A 23574-nucleotide genomic window follows, 5' to 3' on the forward strand; every position below is an offset into this window, starting at 1 on the left:
CACACATTAATCCACCTTTAAAGCCCCCATTCTTGATACTTATGGTAGATATCACCTCTAAATGTCTGATGGAAAACACAACTCTAAGAAGATGAAGAAAGGACTGTTCACCATGACCTCATTCTCCAAAAATAACCCCCTACTATTTACCACCATTGAGTGACTCACGCACAAAACATCAGTACAGTTCACACACATTCCGTCCCATGTCTCTGAGTGCGGTCTGTCAATGTTTTACTCAATCTGTGATCTTCCATTTGCATTTGTGCTTATCTTATACTAATTTAAGGAAGTAAGGGAATAAGAGTCACACCTCCATTAGATTAGTAATGAAAAAGTTGTTTTGTAGAGCACACACTCCTTTCTCCGGTAGGATGGATGTCTGCCGACACACCGGACAGGAGAGCGTCAGAGATTCAGGGGGTATGTAGTTGTGGAGACAGCTGGAGACAAGGAGAGTTAGAGTTAATAATTATCAAAACTTTTACATTCTTTTGAGTTTAATTAGTAGTCACTTTCACTTTACAAATTGAGGAAGACACCTTATCACCATAACTGACAGAGAGTGGCTTCAGTGCTACTGAAGCCACAGCCTCAGGAGAAAACACACACTTTCTCTTTGGTAAGTAAATTTCTGGCAAACTAATCAACCTGACAGAGAATCATCAAGACTTCATGCAGGCTGGGATTTGTGCGTCAGCGTATTTTTGTTTCCAGGTGCGTGTGCGTGTCGAGGAGTTTTGTGGTTGTGGCCTAGCACCATCCTTGCGGTTACACAAACAAGTGCTCTTGGCCAGCAGCCCGACTGCCATCCTGCTTGTGATGCGAGGATGTGTTTTCTCCGGTGTCTGCTTTCACCAAATTGGTCGTTAATGCTGCTGGAAACGTCAGCGCCGACGACACGTCTGTGTTGCTGCCGTAAACAAAGGTGTCTGGCAGCTGTGTTGGCTGCATGCTAACGCCGCTCTGTTTCATTTACCACACAGGCTCGGATCAATTCAACCTGGATGAACTACTTTCATGAGGTTTTTGGTTGTAATGAAATCTCGATCTTCCTACCATTGTGTCAAAATCACAAAAACACAGTAGCCTCAAACAAGTGGAAAGACGTGAGTAATTATTATTGTCATTGTGAATCAATACGTCCAACTGTGATTAAATGAAAACTTGTTGATTTATAAAATATCAGAAAATAGTGAAAATACCCCTTTATGAGGGTCACCATCCAGAGGAACTTGACTGTACCCTGGATCTCAAATCCATATCTGTTGTTTGACAGACTCTTGTTGTCTGCTTTTGATAACTGGTTGTTGTTACCGCTACCCAAGAGCTTTTCTAATGGAACATCCAGCCGGAATGCTTCTATTTCTGCACATGTTTATTCTTCTTGCTGTCCTCAGGTGGTATTTTCTTCCCCTTTTCTTTCTTTCATTGAGTGTATTATTGATTTCTTCTTGTTTTGCGGTTTGAGCACGGCACTTTGGCCCGCTTCCATTAAATGCTCATATTCTAATGTTTTCCATTTGACACTTTCCTCACACTTGCATCTAGAATCAGAGAAAAGCAGGTCATCGACACACGGCGAGGGGTAAAAATGGATTTTGCTTTCACTAAATAATTGCTGTTGTTATCATAATGATGACAGACTGGCGGTTGGGCACACATGGTACAATATAACTGAGAATAAAAGTCATAAGCCTCTAAGAGGGCTTTTTTTTTGTTGTCAAAATCTGAAACCGCGCTACAGGCTCCAGTGAAACTAAAATCCTGATCTCTGGACAATGGCTCAGATCTTAAGAAGTAAGAGCTTCGTACTAAGTAGAGCCAATGACAGATAACCACACGGAGAGAAAACTAGAGCCAAGAGATGAAACACACACAGCACCATCAAACAAAGGTGAAGACCCACCAGATCAGCCTTAAAATGTCTACAACTACATCAAGGCATGAAGTACTAAAACACGTCTGGAAACATCATGAGTAACCCCAGACAAAAATCTGTGCACCTCAGCACGACTCCACATCACATTCCATCCAGTTAAACCCAGGATTAAATCTCCAAAGCCCAAATGCCCCTTATATGGGGCGGCAGTGGCTCAGTGGTAAAGCGGGCGGTAGAGCGGGTCGTCCTATGATTTAAGATCGGCGGTTCGATTCCCGCTCCCACCCCCCCAAAAATACCCGGAGGTGAGCTAACAGTGGGAGGTGTCAGCTCATCTCCGGAGCACTGCCGAGGCACCCTTGAGCAAGGTGCCGTCCCCTTTACAAATTGCTCATTTGAGGCGCACCAAGAAGGAGCTGCCTGCCACTCTACCTCCCCTGCATGCCTACAGGCCCCTTTGTGTGTGTGTGTGTGATACAGGGGCCTGTACTCACAAATATGTATGCATGCGTTTGTAATCAGTAGCTAGAGTGTGCTTTCTTAATTTCCCTTCGGGGATCAAACCAGTATATAAAATTTAAAAAAAAAAAAAAAAAAAAATACTGTCAGGATGAAGGATTTATCTCTGGGAGGCTATGTGAAAACTATTCCGTAAATATTTGTTTGATTATAGGTTAAGTAAACCAGTCTGAAACATAATCCCACTTATCCTCTGTGCCTCCCAAAATGCTTGTCCACCCCTCCCACACTGACTAGCGACTGGCTTGCCTCCACTGCTTGACTTGGCATGACGATGTAATTATAACAAGAACTCTTCAGTAGTAGGATGGGAGTATAAATCTGATAAAAAGTGTGTTGTGCCACCCTTTTAGCAAAGCCAGACAAACTAGGTTTTTCAAATGGTGTGGTTTGATAATTTTGTCATTTGATACTGAAGTGCTGAGATCAGGAGTTAGTTACCTTTCACAGAAGGTGTGCAGACAAGGCAGCACTTTGGGGTTGTGGTAGTGATCCAGGCAAATGCTGCAGACCAGGAACTGTTTGTCTATCTGACGCACCACAGGGCTGGTGCTCCCAGCCTCATGCTTCGCCATGGCTGATGACATTTAAAGCCACGGACAATGACAACAAATAACCTGCAGGGAGACAAAGACAGTATTTAATTTTTATTTGGGGACATCTTTCAACTGTCACTTTTAGGCGAGCTAAATCTCAGCAATATTATTACAGGAAACAAATTCTAATGCCTTGATTTGTCCTGAAAGCCGTCTATTATTATCAAGTAATCTCTGAAAAATTCTTGCTGTGTGCAGGGACGGTAGCAGACAAACCAGTATTACTGTTTTCTTGTTTCTGATTAACTGATAAGAGCAAAGCAAAAAGTATCAAACACTCAATCGTGCATTAAAACAAACTCTCCTGCCTTCACACACTAACACACAGAACCTGTTCCATGGTTACATGATCGAAAACAAAATATGCTGAGTTTCTTCCCTCTGGAAAGAAATTAAGTACATGTTCAATCCTGCACACACACACACACACACAGGATTGTGAATTAATTACATTTAGTTGTATGTATTATAGGACCTGCCTATCAATCTGTTCTTATACTCATACCTTCTGAACACAATTATTCGTTGGACTTTGAGTGCAGAGGTTTAAGAATCTGAAATGATTTAACTGCCCTGTGTATCAAACATTTCACGGTGACGTTAATTTAAACTATATGCATACATGCATTTTAGATGATACACAAAAATATTCATTGCATCCAGGGACCCAAAATGAGGAGCCTTCATGCCTTACATAATCATTCATGATGCAATTATAGCTTGAAACATATCGGCGATATCTACCTGGCAACATGAGGTGGGTCACTGCTTTGTGCCTTGCATGTAAATGAATGGGGACAAAATGTTCCTTATGGAAATCAAACTATCCTGGTTACCAGATGATGAAAGAGACAAGAAGCCATGGCAACATGGATTTGATGGAAAACAGTTTCACCTGACATGACTTGATGGTAAATACCCTGCATGTAGTTTTTATCTGCATGATGCTAACCAGGTCCTGCAATGCAGTCCAGCCACATTTTCTCAGTAGGTCAATCTGTGTATTATTCATGTATCAGACACAGACATGCATGAGCTCATCCACATTGCAGGGATGACAAACACTTTCTCAAATAGTGTTAAGAAGTACAAAAAAAAATGATTCAAAGTATAACAAAATGATTACGAAATTGACAAGAGCAGATAAATTTGTGCAGAAAAACACCGTTAATCGTCATCTGCACCAGACTAACCCCGTCTGCACATCTGTCACGGCTGGATCTAATACCACCCTCAATCCTCCATCTCCCATATCTGCTCCTGTCCCATTGTGAGCCTCCTGTGCAGCAAACAGGGAACGAGAGGATTCAAGTTTCTTCTTTAAGCCGTCAACCATGAGAACGATCATGGCAGGGAGAGGTCACGACTCTGATGGAAATGATTACTTGTAAATAGCTTGTCCTGTTATAAATCTAGAAATGCATTGTTCTTTACAAATCGTGCATTAAAAACTGGCCCTTCAAGAGTATCCAGTCGTCTCTGTGGAAGCCTGATGAATAGAAATCTGTCTCTCAATAGAATGTAGAAATAAAGACGGGTCAGCCCGTGGGATTTGTTGCAGTTCTCACACTGTCCGTCATCCTCTTTCTGTAGACACACACTGATGCTAATATCATCTGTGATGACATCTGTCTAAATTTAGACACATGTATTAGTGGGAAGGCGAGGAAGCAATGACAGCATGACTAAAATAAGACCGGGGGCCTTAGGACTGCTGGACGGTGATGTGACTAGATTCTTTGGTTACATTTGAAAAAGCAAGTTTTTTTTTTTTTCTCTCAGTGTGGATCACAGTTAAAGCAGAATATGAAGCCCAATAAATCAGTCTAAACCAGAAAACCTTTTCCTTTGATGCTTGAAATAATGCAGTCTGTTTTTCACAAGCAAGTAAAACAGAAGACATAGGTGATGTCCATGCCTGCAAATGAGCTACATGGTGCTCACATGCATGTTTAAAGGCATTCAGTAGACATGTGTTATGACATGGTCCCTTCACTCTTGCTTTTTAATACTACAGAGTTGGCCATGACATCTTGATTGATAGTTAATAATAATAATTGTTTTTTAAAAAACAGACTTGGAAAGTCAGAAATGTAAGCTTTGCAGAAAGGCAGCAGGGAGGGATGAGAGTCAGACCGGGGCAAGGCTGCAGCAAGCTTCACAAAATGATGTACGAGCTGAAAACATCCTGCAGAGAGTTGTCCACTAATACCATGCAGCCAACGTGTTATAATTCTTCTGGATGTGCAGTAATAACAGCAGAGATGTTGTCGGTGACCTCGGCCTGACTAATTCTCTAAACTCAAAGGATTACAGCTTTTTGCATGTGTAACTAATTGTGCGTGCGTGTGTGTGTGTGTGTGTTCAAAAGCATGTGTGCAAAGTGTTATTGTGTGACAACAAGCTAACACACAATGAGTCTATTCAAGGCTGGCTTTGCTTAATACAAGGATAACAGTTTGATTCAGTCTGCTGCTGCTTTGCCATACAATAAGATCCCACCAGCTCGTACCTCTCTGCTATAACACACGTGGGAGTGAGGTGATTAAAAAAAAAAAGACATAAAACTTCTTCTTTCTAAATCAATAGGAAGGATAAAGAGAAGAAGAGTTTTTGTGGGGTAAGGGGGGTAAAAGCATCTGCCCCTCTGCTCTGTGCACCTGTGCAGCTTCTATGAAGATGTGCTGACAGCTAAAACAAGCATTTAAACTCTATCTCTCTCCCCCTCCCCCTCTCTCTATCTCTCAACACAAGAATGAATAAAGCAAAGAAAATTACGAGACAAACACCTGAGACAACCCCTGATACAAGTAGCTCTGAGAACAAGAAAAATATGATTTGCAAAAGATTTTAAAAAAAAAAAAAATCCTGCAAGACACAAAAGGTTAAAGGGCGAACGTAGAAAAAAATTTTTTCCTGACCTCAACACGTTTCTGGATATGAAAAATAAAATAAAAATATATATGAAAAACAAACCAAGAAGTTGTGACCCAGTTTTTTACAGACCAAGAGTTTTATAGATAGAAAAAAAAACAAGGAAAAAAGTAAAAGGCATGATTGTAAAACAGATGATTGAGAAGAAAGAACAGATTTTTTTTTCTTAATTTTGCATGTTTATTTTTCTTTTAGTTTGATACATTTTGAAAGGTTAGATGTTTCTTTGTTCAGAAAACACACAGTATTATTGAAAATCCTCTTTTCATGTATCTCTTTTGGGATTTTTTTGTCAACGTGATTATTTTGTAATTTGACTTTTATGAATAAAGGTGATGTTGTTAAAATCTCTCTCTGCTTCTCTCTCTTGATGAAGTCACATAAACACACATGCATTCCATGAGGACAGCGAGTTGACAGAAAATCTACCTACTGTCATTATTGTGGGGTAGACCCGTCTAGAAGGCTTCATGGCAGCTCAGCGCTCAGACTCAAACATCAAACTTCCCCCTCGTCGTTTTCCCTCATTCCTGCCGACCACTCTTCCTTTTCCTCTTCCCTTCTCTCACTTTTTCCTTCGCGGCTTCTCGTCCAGCGCTGAAGAAGGCTGAGCGGTGTCGACAACAGTGGGCGGGGCTGTTTATCTAAGACCCCGCCCACCGTCAGCGCTGTTTAAATGCATGGGCTGCTGCGTGCCCTCCTAATGCTGCGCTCTGATTGGCTAGGAAGTATAAACTAGCAGGAATGAAGGATTGCGTCATGAGCCAACAATTTAGTGCTGGCCAGAGGGAGTGAGACACACAGACTGAAGCAGGCAGCAGGAAGAAACCACAGCAGCCTTCAATCCATAAACATGCTGTATGTAAGATCTTATTCTAATGTGTTGTATTCTGACTTGTTTATTGTTGTACACACTCAAAACTAGGATGACAGCCTTCTAATAATGACCTGAATCAATCATCTAAACATGTCACATGGCTTCCAGATACATTCATAAAGAAATATGTCATTATTTAGCCAATCATCTCACACACAGGGGCAGCCAAATAAAATTGTTATGTAATTCATGATGTTGCCTTAAAAGAAGACTTAACTTGCCTCTGTTTCTAGCGATGGACTGTGAAATTATACATATTTTAGGGTGAAGAAATACCATTAATGCTAAAAAGAGCACTATCAATTGGAATTGTGAGCAAAGTGTCTTGTCACGAATGCTGCCCTGGAATGAAGCGGTCAGAGCTGAATTTGAAACAAGGGAGTTCTCTGACAAAAACATCAATCTGCATGTAATCCGTCCAGATTGAGTCCAGCCACTTCCGGCTCTGGTTCCTCCACTCCCACGCACATCTTTTCAAAACTCACCATCAACCTGAACTCACTTGCCAGACTGCTATGGTGGGAGTAAAAGGAAGTGAAGAATGAGAGAACTAAAAAAATACTGCTAATAGAATGGGCTATCAGCAACTGTCTAGAGCAAATTTAGTCTCCCCCCTCCATACAGACTACCATTGGCATTGCTTCACATGTTTGCTTAAGCATTTCCATTTGAATGACTGTAAAAAAATATATATATAGCTGTTAAACAAGTCAAGCTTTGTCAGCTTACAAGATCTGATCCTTGTTCTTTTCAGATTCCAATAAAACTAAAGAACAATATAGCAGGTCTTGTTTTCCTGCTCCACAGTAAGCAATTAGAGAGTTGGTCTTTGACCTCACCAATATACCAAATGCAGTGATACCACACGGACAGCCCTTTAAAGAAGTGGATCATCACCTACAGTGAGGACACTATTATTGTTGTACTGCTGCACTTCCTGCAGAAACAAGTGTAGTCAGAATAAACTGTACCATACAATATCATGGAAGTATGGTGTGATCCAAATGACTGTAGATAATCAGAAAATCAAATAACAAATTCCTAGTTATACATTTTCAGATAATAAATTCCAATCCTTTGATTCTACATAACAAAAAAAAACTTCAGTTACATATGTCGGCTGGGAAACAAGTTCTCAGTTAACTCTGCATGTTGAGCAACATCAATAAGCAAAGAAAACGTTGTGCCCCAGGGTCGGTAACAGGCACAACAATGACTGTGATGATAGTAACGACAGTGATGTTTTCTCAGGAAATTCAACCAGAAAGCCCACACCCACTTTGGGATGGTAATGCTCCAGCAAGAAGCAAAAAGCGTTGCCGTCACTACTGTGCTTGCTTGCAGTCAATAATGTGCCTGAACACACTGCTGCACACCTCATGTTATTTTTGTGCAATCCTGTGTTTTACGTGACCTCCCTACAGAATGCAGTGTCCTCTTGCTTCTGCCTGCTGTGCTCTGAATCCTCATAGTTGTATGTATGAACAAATGGGAAGAAGGGGAACTGAAGAAATACACCGGAAAAGAGGAAAATTGATAAGGAGAAGGAAGACGGGATTGAAAGGTGACTTACAGTTCATGAGGTTAGGTAGCAACAGATCACATGTAGATTACTATTACTGAGGTTGTATGTTCATATTATGAAAAGTAAATAACCATACATGTTGTATATATGTCGCATAAGATAAGATGAGATGAGATGAGATGAGATAGGCTGGGATGGGATGTGATGGGATAGGATAGGATAGGATAAGATAGGATAGGATAGGATAGGATAGGATAGGATAGGATAGGATAGGATAGGATAGGATAGGATGGGATAGGATAGGATAGGATAGGATAGGATAGGATTAGGATAGGATAGGATAGGTTTAGGATAGGATAGGATAGGTTTACGATAGGATAGGATAGGTTTACGATAGGATAGGATAGGATAGGATAGGATAGGATAGGATAGGATAGGATAGGATAGGATGGGATAGGATAGGATAGGATAGGATTAGGATAGGATAAGATAGGTTTAGGATAGGATAGGATAGGTTTACGATAGGATAGGATAGGATATGATAGAATAGGATAGGATAGGATAGGATAGGATAGGATAGGATAGGATAGGATAGGATAGGATAGGATAGGTATAGGATAGGATTAGGATAGGATAGGATAGGATAGGTTTACGATAGGATAGGTTTACGATAGGATAGAATAGAATAGGATAGGATAGGATAGGATAGGATAGGATAGGATAGGATAGGATAGGATAGGATAGGATAGGATAGGATAGGATAGAATAGGATAGGTATGGTATAGGATAGGACAGGATAGGATAGGATAGGATAGGATAGAATAGGATAGGATAGGATAGGATAGTTATAGGATAGGATAGGATAGGATAGGATAGGCATAGGTATAGGATAGGTATGTTATAGGATAGGATAGGATAGGATAGGATAGGTTAGGATAGGACAGGATAGGATAGGATAGGATAGGATAGGATAGGATAGGATAGGTTATAGGATAGGATAGGATAGGATAGGCATAGGTATAGGATAGGTGTGGTATAGGATAGGATAGGACAGGATAGGATAGGATAGGACAGGATAGGATAGGATAGGATAGGATAGGATAGGATAGGATAGGATAGGATAGGATAGGATAGGATTAGGATAGGATAGGATAGGATAGGTTTAGGATAGGATAGGATAGGATAGGATAGGTTTACGATAGGATAGGATAGGATAGGATATGATAGGGTAGGATAGGATAGGATAGGATAGGATAGGATAGTTATAAGATAGGATAGGATAGGATAGGTATAGGATAGGATTAGGATAGGATAGGATAGGATAGGTTTAGGATAGGATAGTTATAGGATAGGATAGGATAGGATAGGATAGGATAGGATAGTTATAGGATAGGATAGGATAGGTTTACGCTAGGATAGGATAGGTTTACGATAGGATAGGATAGGATAGGATAGGATAGGATATGATAGGGTAGGATAGGATAGGATAGGATAGGATAGGATAGGATAGGATAGTTATAAGATAGGATAGGATAGGATAGGTATAGGATAGGATTAGGATAGGATAGGATAGGATAGGTTTAGGATAGGATAGTTATAGGATAGGATAGGATAGGATAGGATAGGATAGGATAGGATAGTTATAGGATAGGATAGGATAGGATAGGTTTACGATAGGATAGGATAGGATAGGATAGAATAGGATAGGATAGGATAGGATAGGATAGTTATAGGATAGGATAGGATAGGATAGGATAGGATAGGATAGGATAGGATAGGATAGGATAAGATAAGATAAGATAGGATAGGATAGGATAGGTATAGGATAGGATAGGATAGGATAGGATAGGATAGGATAGGATAGAATAGGATAGGATAGGATAGGATAGGATAGGATAGGATAGAATAGGATAGGATAGGATAGTTATAGGATAGGATAGGATAGGCATAGGTATAGGATAGGTATGGTATAGGATAGGACAGGATAGGATAGGATAGGATAGGATAGGATAGGATAGTTATAGGATAGGATAGGATAGGATAGGATAGGATAGGATAGGATAGGATAGGATAGGATAGGATAGGATAGGCATAGGTATAGGATAGGTATGGTATAGGATAGGATAGGATAGGTCAGGATAGGACAGGATAGGATAGGATAGGATAGGATAGGATAGGATAGGATAGGATAGTTATAGGATAGGATAGGATAGGCATAGGTATAGGATAGGTGTGGTATAGGATAGGATAGGACAGGATAGGATAGGACAGGATAGGATAGGATAGGATAGGATAGGATAGGATAGGATAGGATAGGATAGGTTTAGGATAGGATAGGATAGGTTTACGATAGGATAGGATAGGATAGGATAGGATATGATAGGGTAGGATAGGATAGGATAGGATAGGATAGGATAGTTATAAGATAGGATAGGATAGGTATAGGATAGGATTAGGATAGGATAGGATAGGATAGGTTTAGGATAGGATAGGATAGGATAGGATAGTTATAGGATAGGATAGGATAGGATAGGATAGGATAGGATAGTTATAGGATAGGATAGGATAGGATAGGATAGGATAGGATAGGTATAGGATAGGATTAGGATAGGATATGATAGGATAGGTTTAGGATAGGATAGGATAGGATAGGATAGGATAGTTATAGGATAGGATAGGATAGGATAGGATAGGATAGGATAGGATAGGATAGGATAGTTATAGGATAGGATAGGATAGGTTTACAATAGGATAGGATAGGATAGGATAGGATAGAATAGGATAGGGTAGGAAAGGATAGGATAGGATAGGATAGGATAGTTATAGGATAGGATAGGATAGGATAGAATAGGATAGGATAGGCATAGGTATAGGATAGGTATGGTATAGGATAGGATAGGATAGGTTAGGATAGGACAGGATAGGATAGGATAGGATAGGATAGGATAGGATAGGATAGGATAGGATAGGACAGGATAGGATAGGATAGGATAGGATAGGATAGGATAGGATATGATTAGGATAGGATAGGATAGGATAGGATAGGTTTAGGATAGGATAGGAAAGGTTTACGATAGGATAGGATAGGATAGGATAGGATAGAATAGGATAGGATAGGATAGGATAGTTATAGGATAGGATAGGATAGGATAGGTATAGGATTAGGATAGGATAGGATAGGATAGGATAGGATAGGATAGGATAGGATAGGATAGGTTTAGGATAGGATTAGGATAGGATAGGATAGGATAGGTTTACGATAGGATAGGATAGGATAGGATAGGATAGGATAGGATAGTTATAGGATAGGATAGGATAGGATAGGATAGGATAGGACAGGATAGGATAGGTTTAGGATAGGATAGGAAAGGTTTACGATAGGATAGGATAGGATAGGATAGAATAGGATAGGATAGGATAGGATAGTTATAGGATAGGATAGGATAGGTATAGGATTAGGATAGGATAGGATAGGATAGGATAGGATAGGATAGGATAGGTTTAGGATAGGATTAGGATAGGATAGGATAGGTTTACGATAGGATAGGATAGGATAGGATAGGATAGGATAGTTATAGGATAGGATAGGATAGGATAGGATAGGATAGGTATAGGATAGGATTAGGATAGGATAGGATAGGATAGGATAGGTTTAGGATAGGATAGGATAGGATAGGATAGGATAGGATAGGATAGGATAGGATAGGATAGGATTAGGATAGGATAGGATAGGTTTAGGATAGGATAGGATAGGATAGGATAGGATAGGATAGGATAGGATAGGATAGGATAGGATAGTTATAGGATAGGATAGGATAGGCATAGGTATAGGATAGGTATGGTATAGGATACGACAGGATAGGATAGGATAGGATAGGATAGGATAGGATAGTTATAGGATAGGATAGGATAGGATAGGATAGGATAGGATGGGATAGAATAGGATAGGATAGGATAGGATAGGATAGTTATAGGATAGGATAGGATAGGCATAGGTATAGGATAGGTATGGTATAGGATAGGATAGGATAGGATAGGTCAGGATAGGACAGGATAGGATAGGATAGGATAGGATAGTTATAGGATAGGATAGGATAGGATAGGCATAGGTATAGGATAGGTGTGGTATAGGATAGGATAGGACAGGATAGGATAGGACAGGATAGGATAGGATAGGATAGGATAGGATAGGATAGGATAGGATAGGTTTAGGATAGGATAGGATAGGTTTACGATAGGATAGGATAGGATAGGATAGGATAGGATATGATAGGGTAGGATAGGATAGGATAGGATAGGATAGGATAGGATAGTTATAAGATAGGATAGGATAGGTATAGGATAGGATTAGGATAGGATAGGATAGGATAGGTTTAGGATAGGATAGGATAGGATAGGATAGTTATAGGATAGGATAGGATAGGATAGGATAGGATAGGATAGGATAGGATAGTTATAGGATAGGATAGGATAGGATAGGATAGGATAGGATAGGATAGGATAGGATAGGTATAGGATAGGATTAGGATAGGATAGGATAGGATAGGTTTAGGATAGGATAGGATAGGATAGGATAGGATAGGATAGGATAGTTATAGGATAGGATAGGATAGGATAGGATAGGATAGGATAGGATAGGATAGTTATAGGATAGGATAGGATAGGATAGGTTTACGATAGGATAGGATAGGATAGGATAGAATAGGATAGGGTAGGAAAGGATAGGATAGGATAGGATAGTTATAGGATAGGATAGGATAGGATAGAATAGGATAGGATAGGCATAGGTATAGGATAGGTATGGTATAGGATAGGATAGGATAGGTTAGGATAGGACAGGATAGGATAGGATAGGATAGGATAGGATAGGATAGGATAGGATAGGACAGGATAGGATAGGATAGGATAGGATAGGATATGATTAGGATAGGATAGGATAGGATAGGTTTAGGATAGGATAGGAAAGGTTTACGATAGGATAGGATAGGATAGGATAGGATAGAATAGGATAGGATAGGATAGGATAGTTATAGGATAGGATAGGATAGGATAGGATAGGTATAGGATTAGGATAGGATAGGATAGGATAGGATAGGATAGGATAGGATAGGATAGGTTTAGGATAGGATTAGGATAGGATAGGATAGGTTTACGATAGGATAGGATAGGATAGGATAGGATAGGATAGGATAGGATAGGATAGTTATAGTATAGGATAGGATAGGATAGGATAGGATAGGACAGGATAGGATAGGATAGGATAGGATAGGATAGGATAGGATAGGATAGGATAGGATAGGATTAGGATAGGATAGGATAGGTTTAGGATAGGATAGGATAGGTTTACGATAGGATAGGATAGGATAGGATAGAATAGGATAGGATAGGGTAGGATAGGATAGGATAGGATAGGATAGGATAGGATAGGATAGGATAGGATAGGATAGGATAGTTATAGGATAGGATAGGATAGGATAGGATAGGTATAGGATAGGATTAGGATAGGATAGGATAGGATAGGATAGGATAGGTTTAGGATAGGATAGGATAGGATAGGATAGGATAGGATAGGATAGGATAGGATAGGATAGGATAGGATAGGATAGGATTGGATAGGATAGGATTAGGATAGGATATGATAGGATAGGATAAAATAGGACAGGACAGGACAGGATTAGGATAGGATAGGATAGGATAGGATAGGATAGGATAGGATAGGATAGGATAGGATAGGATAGGATAAAGCTGACCTTTATTTTATCTTGAAAGTTGTGCACTCAAGAGGCGTTCAGCATGATAGCATCCATATATAGTCAAGCACAACAACACACAGTCTCTTGCATGTCATAAAATCACAGTTCTGTTTTCCCCTATTGCATGATATCCTACAGAAAGACAGTGCTCCAGCACCTAAAAATCATATTGCACACATGCCATACATAAATAAAAACACACTGGAAAGCGTAAGTGAAAAATTACATTCAGCTGCCCAACATGACGATATTGCACAACTGCCCACAGACCAGAATTAACCACAGATGAAATGAACAGATGAGATGTATTGTCCCACTCCCACCCACACGCACCAGTGAACACGCATATCTTTAACCATTTGCAGTTTGATTGACAGTGTAACAAAGGTAAACCTGTATTTATTTAACCTATAGTTTGGTAACCTGAACTTTTTGCCCGAGGGCATCATCTCACACTCACATGTTGGGTAACGGATGATTCTAAGAACCTGCCTCCTCAAACATCTTGTGGCAACATTAAGTCTGAAATATGTCTGAAATATTTAAACTTTTATAATTCTCTTTGTGGCCTCAAAGACCTGGAGCAAGATAAACTGTGCTGCATCAATTGTTTTAGTACATGGTGCAAAATTAGTACAGAAGTGTTTAGATTACATATATTTTTATCATCCTGTGGAGCTGGGGATACAAATGTGCCATGGAATGTGAACTCATTGATTACATTTCAAGGTAATCTATCCCAATACTCTCACACACAATCGCTTAATTTAGTCCTCACTAACATACGTGCAAGAATAGACACCCAGAGCTGGTGTGTGTGGCGCAGCCTGTATAACCCTTGTTAGCATGCTTTCACAAGCCTCCTCACAAGCCACGGTCCGGCCTTAAGCCTTCATATACATCTACTATATATAGAGCCGTCAGCTCTCATACCCTTCACAACACTGGCTGGCACGTGACCCAAGCTGCACACACTGCAAAAATAAAAAATAAAAAAAGCACAGGGAACCTGGGATGACCAGCGTAACAATCACTCAGCAGCACTTGAGAAGTATGTACATGCTAAACATTTACATGAGCCTGTGCTTTGTTCCTCTCTGCAGCACATGTAATCAGAGATGTATTTCTGAACTCATGCATTCATTAGAGTACCATAACACTCACACATGACTTACTGTGTCTTTTAATCGCTGCCGGCAAAGAGAAGATGAGGTGAAGAGAGGTTGACATGCATCACCATTAAGGATTACTGATACAATCTGTGTTCTATACTATAATTGCAAACTTGCTTCTGGTCCTCTGTATCAAAATATGAATACATCATGGGATTATTATACAGATGTCATGACAGGGCTATACAGACATTTTATTCTGTCTTGCCATTGGCAGCCCATACCAAACAGACATGTTTACCGTGCCTGTAAATCATCGATTGATTGATGGCTGAAAAGAAACTACTGATGCTTCCTTTCAAATGCGATGGCAGCTGTCTTTGCACGCTGGTGGCCTCAGGGAAAGCAGGTGTGAGAGCATAAATGGTGTGTCGATGGCTCCACTATGTGTAAATGTCACTTACTTTTATTTCACATGGAGCAGACCAGCAAAATCAAAATACTTCAATCTTCACACTCCATACTAGTATTAAGATGTAAGACTATGCAGTAAAAGTAAAATATTCAATCCCTTTCACCTTTAAAGTAAAAAGAGTAAAAGTGTTTCAGTAAAGCCATTTTGTCCTCCCAAACTTTTTTTCTGTAGCAAACAGAGCTTCATCAAGAAATTCTTGACATGAATAGCATCGAGTCACACAACAGAGCAACAACACAGCTCATGAGATTGGAGTAACAGTTCAGAGAAGGAGATTCAAGTTTGTTCTCATGTCTCAAATGCAAAGCCGGTGTGTGAACCATCACAACCTCTTGATGCTGCACCAGATTTGTGAAAACGTTTTCGCTCATGCTGCTCTCATTGAAAATCGAACAATTGGCATTCGCATGTATTACACTATTCTGAAACTGTTTCATCAACAGAATTTACATGTGCAGTTACAAGGCTGTAAACAACAGCATGAGCGTTATTAAGAAGCGTATGATCCTTTGAAAGTATACGTTTAAACACTTTTAAAAGCATCCAAAGGGAACGTTACATGATGCACAGATTTTTCACCTTCTTCCTCATCCAAACCAACCCTCTCCATCTCCCTTCCCCAGCAGAGAAAAGGATCTCAGTGGAAGATGAGCATGTGCCACGGGGCGGAGGAGCTGATCCTGAAATAATTTGTTTCTTTAAATAACTATGAGAATAGATGCCTTCATCTGAACATATATTAACATAAAGACTTCCATGTCACTGTTTAATAGCACCAAGAGACTTTTTTTGGGTAGGAGGTAGACCTCCTGTGTGTTTATTTATACAGGAATTAATCACAATCAATAGAAGACAAAGTACTTCTTGCCCTTTCCATCATAGAAGCTACAAACACGTTTAGTCTCTGGTCATTAAGAGCAAAATTACCTGCCTCAGTTTCATCAGACAAAAAACCTCCATGTTGAATTGTGAATGTGAGTCACGTCCAAATTCATAAAAGGATGAAACTTAATTAGTTAAGGAATTAGGAACTTCATTGTTTCTTCTATCATACTGAAGGGTGTGCAGATTTCGGTTTCGCGCATATATGTCGACATCTGCTCATGAACCAGAAGAACCAGTAAGGCCTATAGCCTGCCCAGAGTTGTAAAAAAAAAAACAGATGCTAGTTCGAATACAACACAATCCAGTCCAATAGATCACAGCAGATTGTACAGAAAGAGCTCCTTCTATTTTAAAAACACACTTTCATGATTCCATACTTGTGCTTCTTTGTGTTTCAAACATCAGATTGCTGCTGCGAAAAAATAAAATAAAACAAGGAAGACCCAGCTACTGACAAAAATGATATAGCATGTGCAGATCTCGTGTCTATTCCTCTTGATAGGACAATGTAATGGTCAATAAATACAGGCATCATATCCACTCTTCACACGAGACTGACACAAACACACCCAAAATTATTGGCTCGCCTAATCTGAGCCGAGCCGACGGGAACGTGTGACAGGAATCGCCTGCATCAACATATTAACACACAGCTCACGCTCTACAACACAAGGACACATGAACAAATGAACACACACACACACACACAGGTGCATGCAACTGCGAGACTATTCGAGTGGAATAACACATAACACACAGACAATAAATCAGGATTTTTTCTGATGCGCAGAGGTTTTGTTTTACTCGTTTGTCTATCTATGCCTGTACAGACTTCTTATTTTAAATGTTCTTTCCAGATTTAAATTAAACACAGTAGAACATTTAAATACTAAAAGGTCCATAACGCTATCATTAATTGAGTGTAAAAAGATTTTCAAAAAAAAAATGTATGGCATGTTTCAATATTAGCAGCATTGAATGCTGTTCGACATGCATGCAGCACCACTATGAGGTAGAGTGTAAAGTTATTAAGAAATAATGAACCGACACGTTACATTAGCTCACTGATTCCTGTCAGGACAGTGAACACAGTATCAGATTGTCCAGTGGAACTAATTCGTCCTACAGTTGTGTTTAGAACAATGCCCTTACTGCTCCAGAGGCATGCTGAGCATCTTGCTCTCTGAGCCTTCTCCAGAATTCAGCCGTCAATCTCGCATAACTCCACCTCAACAAAAAGGTTATGGGATGGCAAACAGGCACTCAAAAAATTTAATCAATCCATTTCTTTCAGATTTCTCACCCTGATGCAAGAATATACAAAGAGGGCATGATGGAAAAGAAAAAAAAAAACAGAAACATGATTGTTTTCCTGATATGATATGAAATGCACAGTGCTCATAATGGACAGTGCTACTACTGAGGCCTGCCTGAGGGGTCTATCTAAATATATCCACGATGACATGACTCCATCTTTGTGCTCACTTTCGATGCTTGTACCTCATGGCTCTCCCCCAACAATATCAAGTACACTGCCACTGCCGCCAGGGGCGGCAGTGGCTCAGTGGTAAAGCGGGCGGTAGAGCGGGTCGTCCTATGATTTAAGATCGGCGGTTCGATTCCCGCTCCCGCCCCCCCAAAATACCCGGAGGTGAGCTGACAGTGGGAGGTGTCAGCTCACCTCCGGAGCACTGCCGAGGCACCCTTGAGCAAGGTGCCGTCCCCTTTACAAATTGCTCATTTGAGGCGCACCAAGAAGGAGCTGCCTGCCACTCTACCTCCCCTGCATGCCTACAGGCCCCCTTGTGTGTGTGTGTGTGTGATACAGGGGCCTGTACTCACAAATATGTATGCATGCATTTGTAATCAGTAGCTAGAGTGTGCTTTCTTAATTTCCCTTCGGGGATCAAACCAGTATATAAAATTTAAAAAAAAAAAAATTAAATATACTGTAGTTGAATATGCTTTGATTAAGCTGGTGTCCAAAACAACACACACAGAGAGAGAGAGAGCTGCCATCTGAAGTCAGACTGCATGTGTGGCTGCAGAGTCTGTTAAATTAAGTTTAAATAAAGTCTTACACTTCAAATCAAGTTCAGTTCATTTTTTTTGCCCACAAGCAAAGCAAAAAAAACCTCAAAACCAAACCAAATAGCAATTCACACTTAAAGCTTTGTTTTGGAAAAAGTGGTAACTCTAAACTTAACTAAAAGGTAAAGTGATTAAAGCAGTGTCAGCCATCACAGCCTTTCCATCTGAAGGTGACAACAATTAACCTCAGCAGGCTCTGACAGAATTCCCAGGTGGTGCCAACAAGAAAACGTTCTCTACTTCAGACAACACAAAGTTAACTCTTGATGGCTTTGGGCTTGTTTCAGATTACAAATTTTACCATGAAGACGTTCTTCTGTCTCCGATGGGCTCATATCAAAGAAGCATAAATAATAAATGTGAAAATGAGACTTGCAGAAATGTTTTCCTGAACCATGAGAAGTGGAGAAAAATCTGTTGCTGTTTCCCATGGAAACGCAACCACCATAGAGCTGATGGCAGCATGAGAGAACAATAATTTCAACTGTCACAGGTAACAGGGTAATACTGTAGCTATTACAGCAAAATCATGTAAACATCAGCAAGCCAAAAGTGTGTGTGCGTGCGTGCGTGCGTGTGTGTGTGTGTGTGTGTGTGTGTGTGTGTGTGTGACTGATGACTGTTAAGTTAATCTTTCATGTGTGTTTGATTTTACACTGCTGCTCATGTGAATCTCTTGTGCATCTACTCCTGCAACTCCAGCGACATTCCTGCCATGCCGACCCACCCCCACCCCCACCCCCACCCCCGGGGTGCCCCTACAACACCCTGTCACCCTTATTCAAACATGTCTTTATGTGCTCAACATTCACAAGAGACTGTTGCTGTAATCTACAGTGAGTTTTATTTAAATACACTGAATGCTTCCTCTTGTTCTACTATATCTCGGTGGCTTTGAGATCGAATTGCATTTTACAGAATGTGTAAAGTGAGCAGTCCTGATTTAATCTTGATGCAAATGTATGATTAGTTTGAAAATAGTTACATAAAACAAGAAATTGCTCAATCCAAGTAATGCATGTAATCGTAAACAGGGAGTGAAATAACCTTTCTGCAGAGCAGAACTTCCCCTGACTCTACAAGAGACTTTTGCTGGTAGTTAACCTTCATTCATGGTTCATGTGTTGATCGGTGGAACATCCAACCCATCGTTGCCAAATATTTTAGTGAAATTTTTCCTTGTCCAGTGTTGAGAGTCACTAATCCTCTGAAGAAACACAGACTCGGTGTGATGACTCAGATTTTTTTTATGACATGCAGCACAGAGAGTGGACTCGCCTAGCGTTCTTTGACAACTGTGGGATTTCTTTAGCCTCCATGCCCTTTCCAGGTAATCCAAACAACAGATGCACAATTTATGGCAGCCAGTTTTTCGACTCATTCTCTTGGTGAGTTTATCACCGAGTACCATTTTCTGGAATTTTCTCTTAGGTCAGTGAAGTGCCCCCCATTACCCTTCTGCCCCAATATCATGTCAATAATCCTACAATCCATACTGTTGTATAAATATTTCAAACATTTGTCACAAACTATCACATAGAAATCTTATTGCTAATAAAAATATTTCACCCACACATCCACTAAAGCATGGAATGATTTGATGAAAACATCCACACGTCCACAAATCATCAATCCTTGTGCCCCCCCCGGTCTTTCCATCAACCCATTACCTGTCCAGCAAAGATAATGCACCCCTGGCTGTCCACTCTACAATCACAGTCAGGTCAGATTCGCATACATAAGCAGAAAGCACTTGTTTTTATGCTGCATGGTACAAACCCATCATAGGGTGGCAAACTGCCCACAGCTTCAGTTTGCATACAGACAGCATGGGATGTCTCAGTAGGAGGGAAGTGAAGCAGGAGACAGGGATGAGGTAGGAGGAAATGTTGGCACCTCATGACAAAATGACAAGGAGATGAGGGTGTGTGTGTGTGTGTGTGTGTGTGTGTGTGTGTGTGTGTGTGTGTGTGTGTGTGTGTGATGGGAATATTGGAGGACGAAGGAATGAGTGTTGGCACACAGTGTGGTTCACATTAAAGAGCTATGATGGAACGAAGGCAGAGACATTAATATGTACTTACAGGAGGTGCAGGGAAGTTTCAGCGTGCTCTCCTCCACAGGGAGCGATATCTGTACACAAATCCTGACATTGCCAAAGCAAAAAGCACCTCGCAAAGAGAGTCAGAGATGGAGGTAGAAATGTGTGTGTGTGTGTGTGTGAGTGTGATCGTGATCTGGCTTTAAAAAATGAGTGTGTGTGTTAGAGGGGAGAGAAAGAGAGAGAGAGAGAGAGGAGAGAGAGAGAGAGAGAGAGAGAGAGAGAGAGAGTCAGGCTGTTTGAGGCCAAGAGATACAGATAGATTGTACAAAATGACTGGTCGGTGTGAAAATGGGAGGGTACTGAATTGACCAATAGTGCAAGAGATGAGCACAGTGCAGGGGAGGTGGCAACAAAGAGACAGATTTTTTTTTTTTTAATACCCCTGCCCTCTCGCACTTTCTTTCCCCTCCTGACTCCATTTGTAAAAGACAAGCTTAAACTATAAAAAAGAACAATAGAGATACATCTAATGTCTCACCTTCTCATCAGGTGCAGAACAACAAATAAGAACAACAAGACAAGACAAAATGACTAAAGCCTCTTGGAGCCTCTTATAAATAATGACTGGAGATAGTAAAAAATGTGAAGCTTAAAATGGTGATGCAATTGCCGATGGATAGATGTACAAAGAGGAGAAGATGAGAACAGCATAAAATTAAATGAGACAGTTATTTAGTTTCTTAACAATGTGTGTGTGTGCGGGCGTGCGTGCGTGCGTGTGTGTGTGTGTGTGTGTGTGTGTGTGCGCGTGTGAAGACAGCAAAGGCATGAGTACCATCCTTTTCTGTAAGTGCCCCCGTGCATGTGCATGGGGGTGGGGACCGATCCATCTTCCCAGGATTCTGCTGCGGGAGCACCACGTTGCCATGGAGACTGCATCCAGTGCAGCAGAACATGCAGATGGCTGCTGTCTCTCTCTTTCTGTCTCTCTTTGAAACAGTCCTGTTTTCTACTCATCCCTGGCCGGGAAATACAGTCATACAAACTTATCTAGAACAGCTGATGTAAAAGAAAAAAACCCGCCAGGCACAGACGCATTTGAAATCATCATCATTTAGATATACATGTGTATCAACAAAATGGCCCAAGATGTGTGTGTGTGTGTGCGCACGCGTGCGTGCGTGCGTGCGTGCGTGCGTGCGTGTGTGTACAGTATGTAAGCTTTCAGAAAATTACAATAAAATAGTTAATAGCTTAGACAATATAGTGTTTCACTTTTTACTCACATACAGAGGTTAAATATGTGAATAATTGATAAACATTTGTCAGTTATCAGAGAAGTGTGAATGTTGTATTTGATGACAAAGACGGTCTTAGTTTGATGTAAGAAGATAAAAACATGGTGTCTTCATTATTATGCACTTTCACTAAAAGGGACTTTGTGCTATGTGTCTAGTGTGTGTAGCAGGGGATCAGAGAGTTGAGCTTTAAATCATGTAGGGGTCATTTATTTGAATCAAATCAATTATATGAGAGACATCAGAGAAGAGTGAGTCTTGCTTCAGAAAACATTTTTTTAAAAGTCAGGTATTTGCAGTTGTTTACAAATCTTGGTCACTTAATCACATTTTTCTTGTGTTTTTCTGTTACATCTAAAACATCACAGTTACAAATTACATTTTCATGGGAATTTTAACGAGAAATGCTGGATTCCAGTCATGTGAAGTGCAGGCATATGGAAACTGGCAAGGTGCATGACATGTAGCAATAACAGACCCCACGTTAAGAATTAGGAGAATTTTCTCCATGAAGAGTTTTCAGGCCTCCTCTCCAACGCAACGGCTCCTTTCTGTCTTCCGTGACTGATCAAGAGTCTCTCATTGGCCAACCAACTAAGGAGGTAGTATGATGTGTAGAGGGGATCGTGACCTGAAGATAGGACACTTTTTGTTCTCATTCCAGACCTTTATTCTTTTAAAGTTTGAAGTCTAGATTTAGAAATATGAACATGCATAAAATCATGAAAAGGACACCAATTGTGCAGCAGGTCACTGTCCTGACCTCGTGGCGCAACGGTAGCGCGTCTGACTCCAGATCAGAAGGTTGCGTGTTCAAATCACGTTGGGGTCAATTTTTCAACAGTGAATTTTGAAGTCTATACATAAAAATTACAAATAAAAACTTTGTCTACATCAAAGTTTGTGGGAATTGTTAGGGGACATATTTCTCTCCTTAATTAAGTACTGCGTCCCCCTAGATTTTTATTACTGTTGAAGTGGGGAAATTATCCACCTCTGAAAATGAGGAATAAACAGATTTAGCAAAGGCATTAATTCCAAAGTAAAAGCAAATTAAAGACCAACCTTGTATTTTTCTTTTGCGACTGGTCTTGTAATTTAATTTCCCTCCAATCTCCATTAACATTTTGATTGTTTCCCGGTGTATTGATGAAATTAAGGATAAATTATATGTTATTATTGTATTATGATGCCTCAATATCAGCATTTTCAGCACAATATTTTACCTCTCACAGATTTTCTCGGTTGAAAAATAACATGTACTGAAGCAAATGTGTTGTAATGGTAACTGCAGTATACCTCCTGATCTCTGAGATCAACCATGTCAAGTGCATCTGTGAGCTTTGCTCATCAATGGATTTGCAGTTTCAGAACCAGCCAGGTAGAGACATCCATTGAAGTTTTGATCAATGAGATACTGTCTACGTATATTCATGTTAGAATTAATAAAACTAAACCTGGTCATGAGTCTTTCTTTTGCAACAATCGACAAAGCAATAGTTGAGCAAGCACAAATGATTTTCTCAGGCTGCTACTGTTGAGTGGCCACTACCTGAGGCAACAAACTCAACGCGAGTGACCCA

General features: G+C 40.3%; 1 protein-coding gene and 1 non-coding gene across 5 annotated transcripts in view; one reads left to right on the forward strand and one right to left on the reverse strand.

Moving 5' to 3' along the window:
* trim3b (tripartite motif containing 3b) overlaps window positions 1-20858 on the reverse strand; it is a 30071-nt gene extending 9213 nt beyond the window's left edge. For 3 of the 4 annotated variants that reach the window (XM_068330514.1, XM_068330516.1, XM_068330517.1), the window contains exons 1-3: window positions 6365-6525; window positions 2843-3018; window positions 314-443 (exon numbers count right to left, since the gene is read on the reverse strand). In XM_068330514.1, the coding sequence (XP_068186615.1) occupies window positions 314-443; window positions 2843-2988 (276 nt within the window). In that variant the 5' untranslated portion in view covers window positions 2989-3018; window positions 6365-6525. Of the gene's footprint in view, window positions 1-313; window positions 444-2842; window positions 3019-6364; window positions 6526-20733 lie in introns of those variants that run through there. The other variant, XM_068330515.1, reaches the window with a different exon arrangement.
* A 1893-nt stretch (window positions 20859-22751) lies between these two features.
* Window positions 22752-22823, forward strand: trnaw-cca (transfer RNA tryptophan (anticodon CCA)). The gene has a single exon. It is a non-coding gene; the product is annotated as a tRNA-Trp (tRNA).
* Window positions 22824-23574: the final 751 nt, after the last annotated feature.

The sequence above is a fragment of the Antennarius striatus genome, chromosome 13 (assembly GCF_040054535.1).
Source record: "Antennarius striatus isolate MH-2024 chromosome 13, ASM4005453v1, whole genome shotgun sequence".
NCBI lineage: Eukaryota > Metazoa > Chordata > Actinopteri > Lophiiformes > Antennariidae > Antennarius > Antennarius striatus.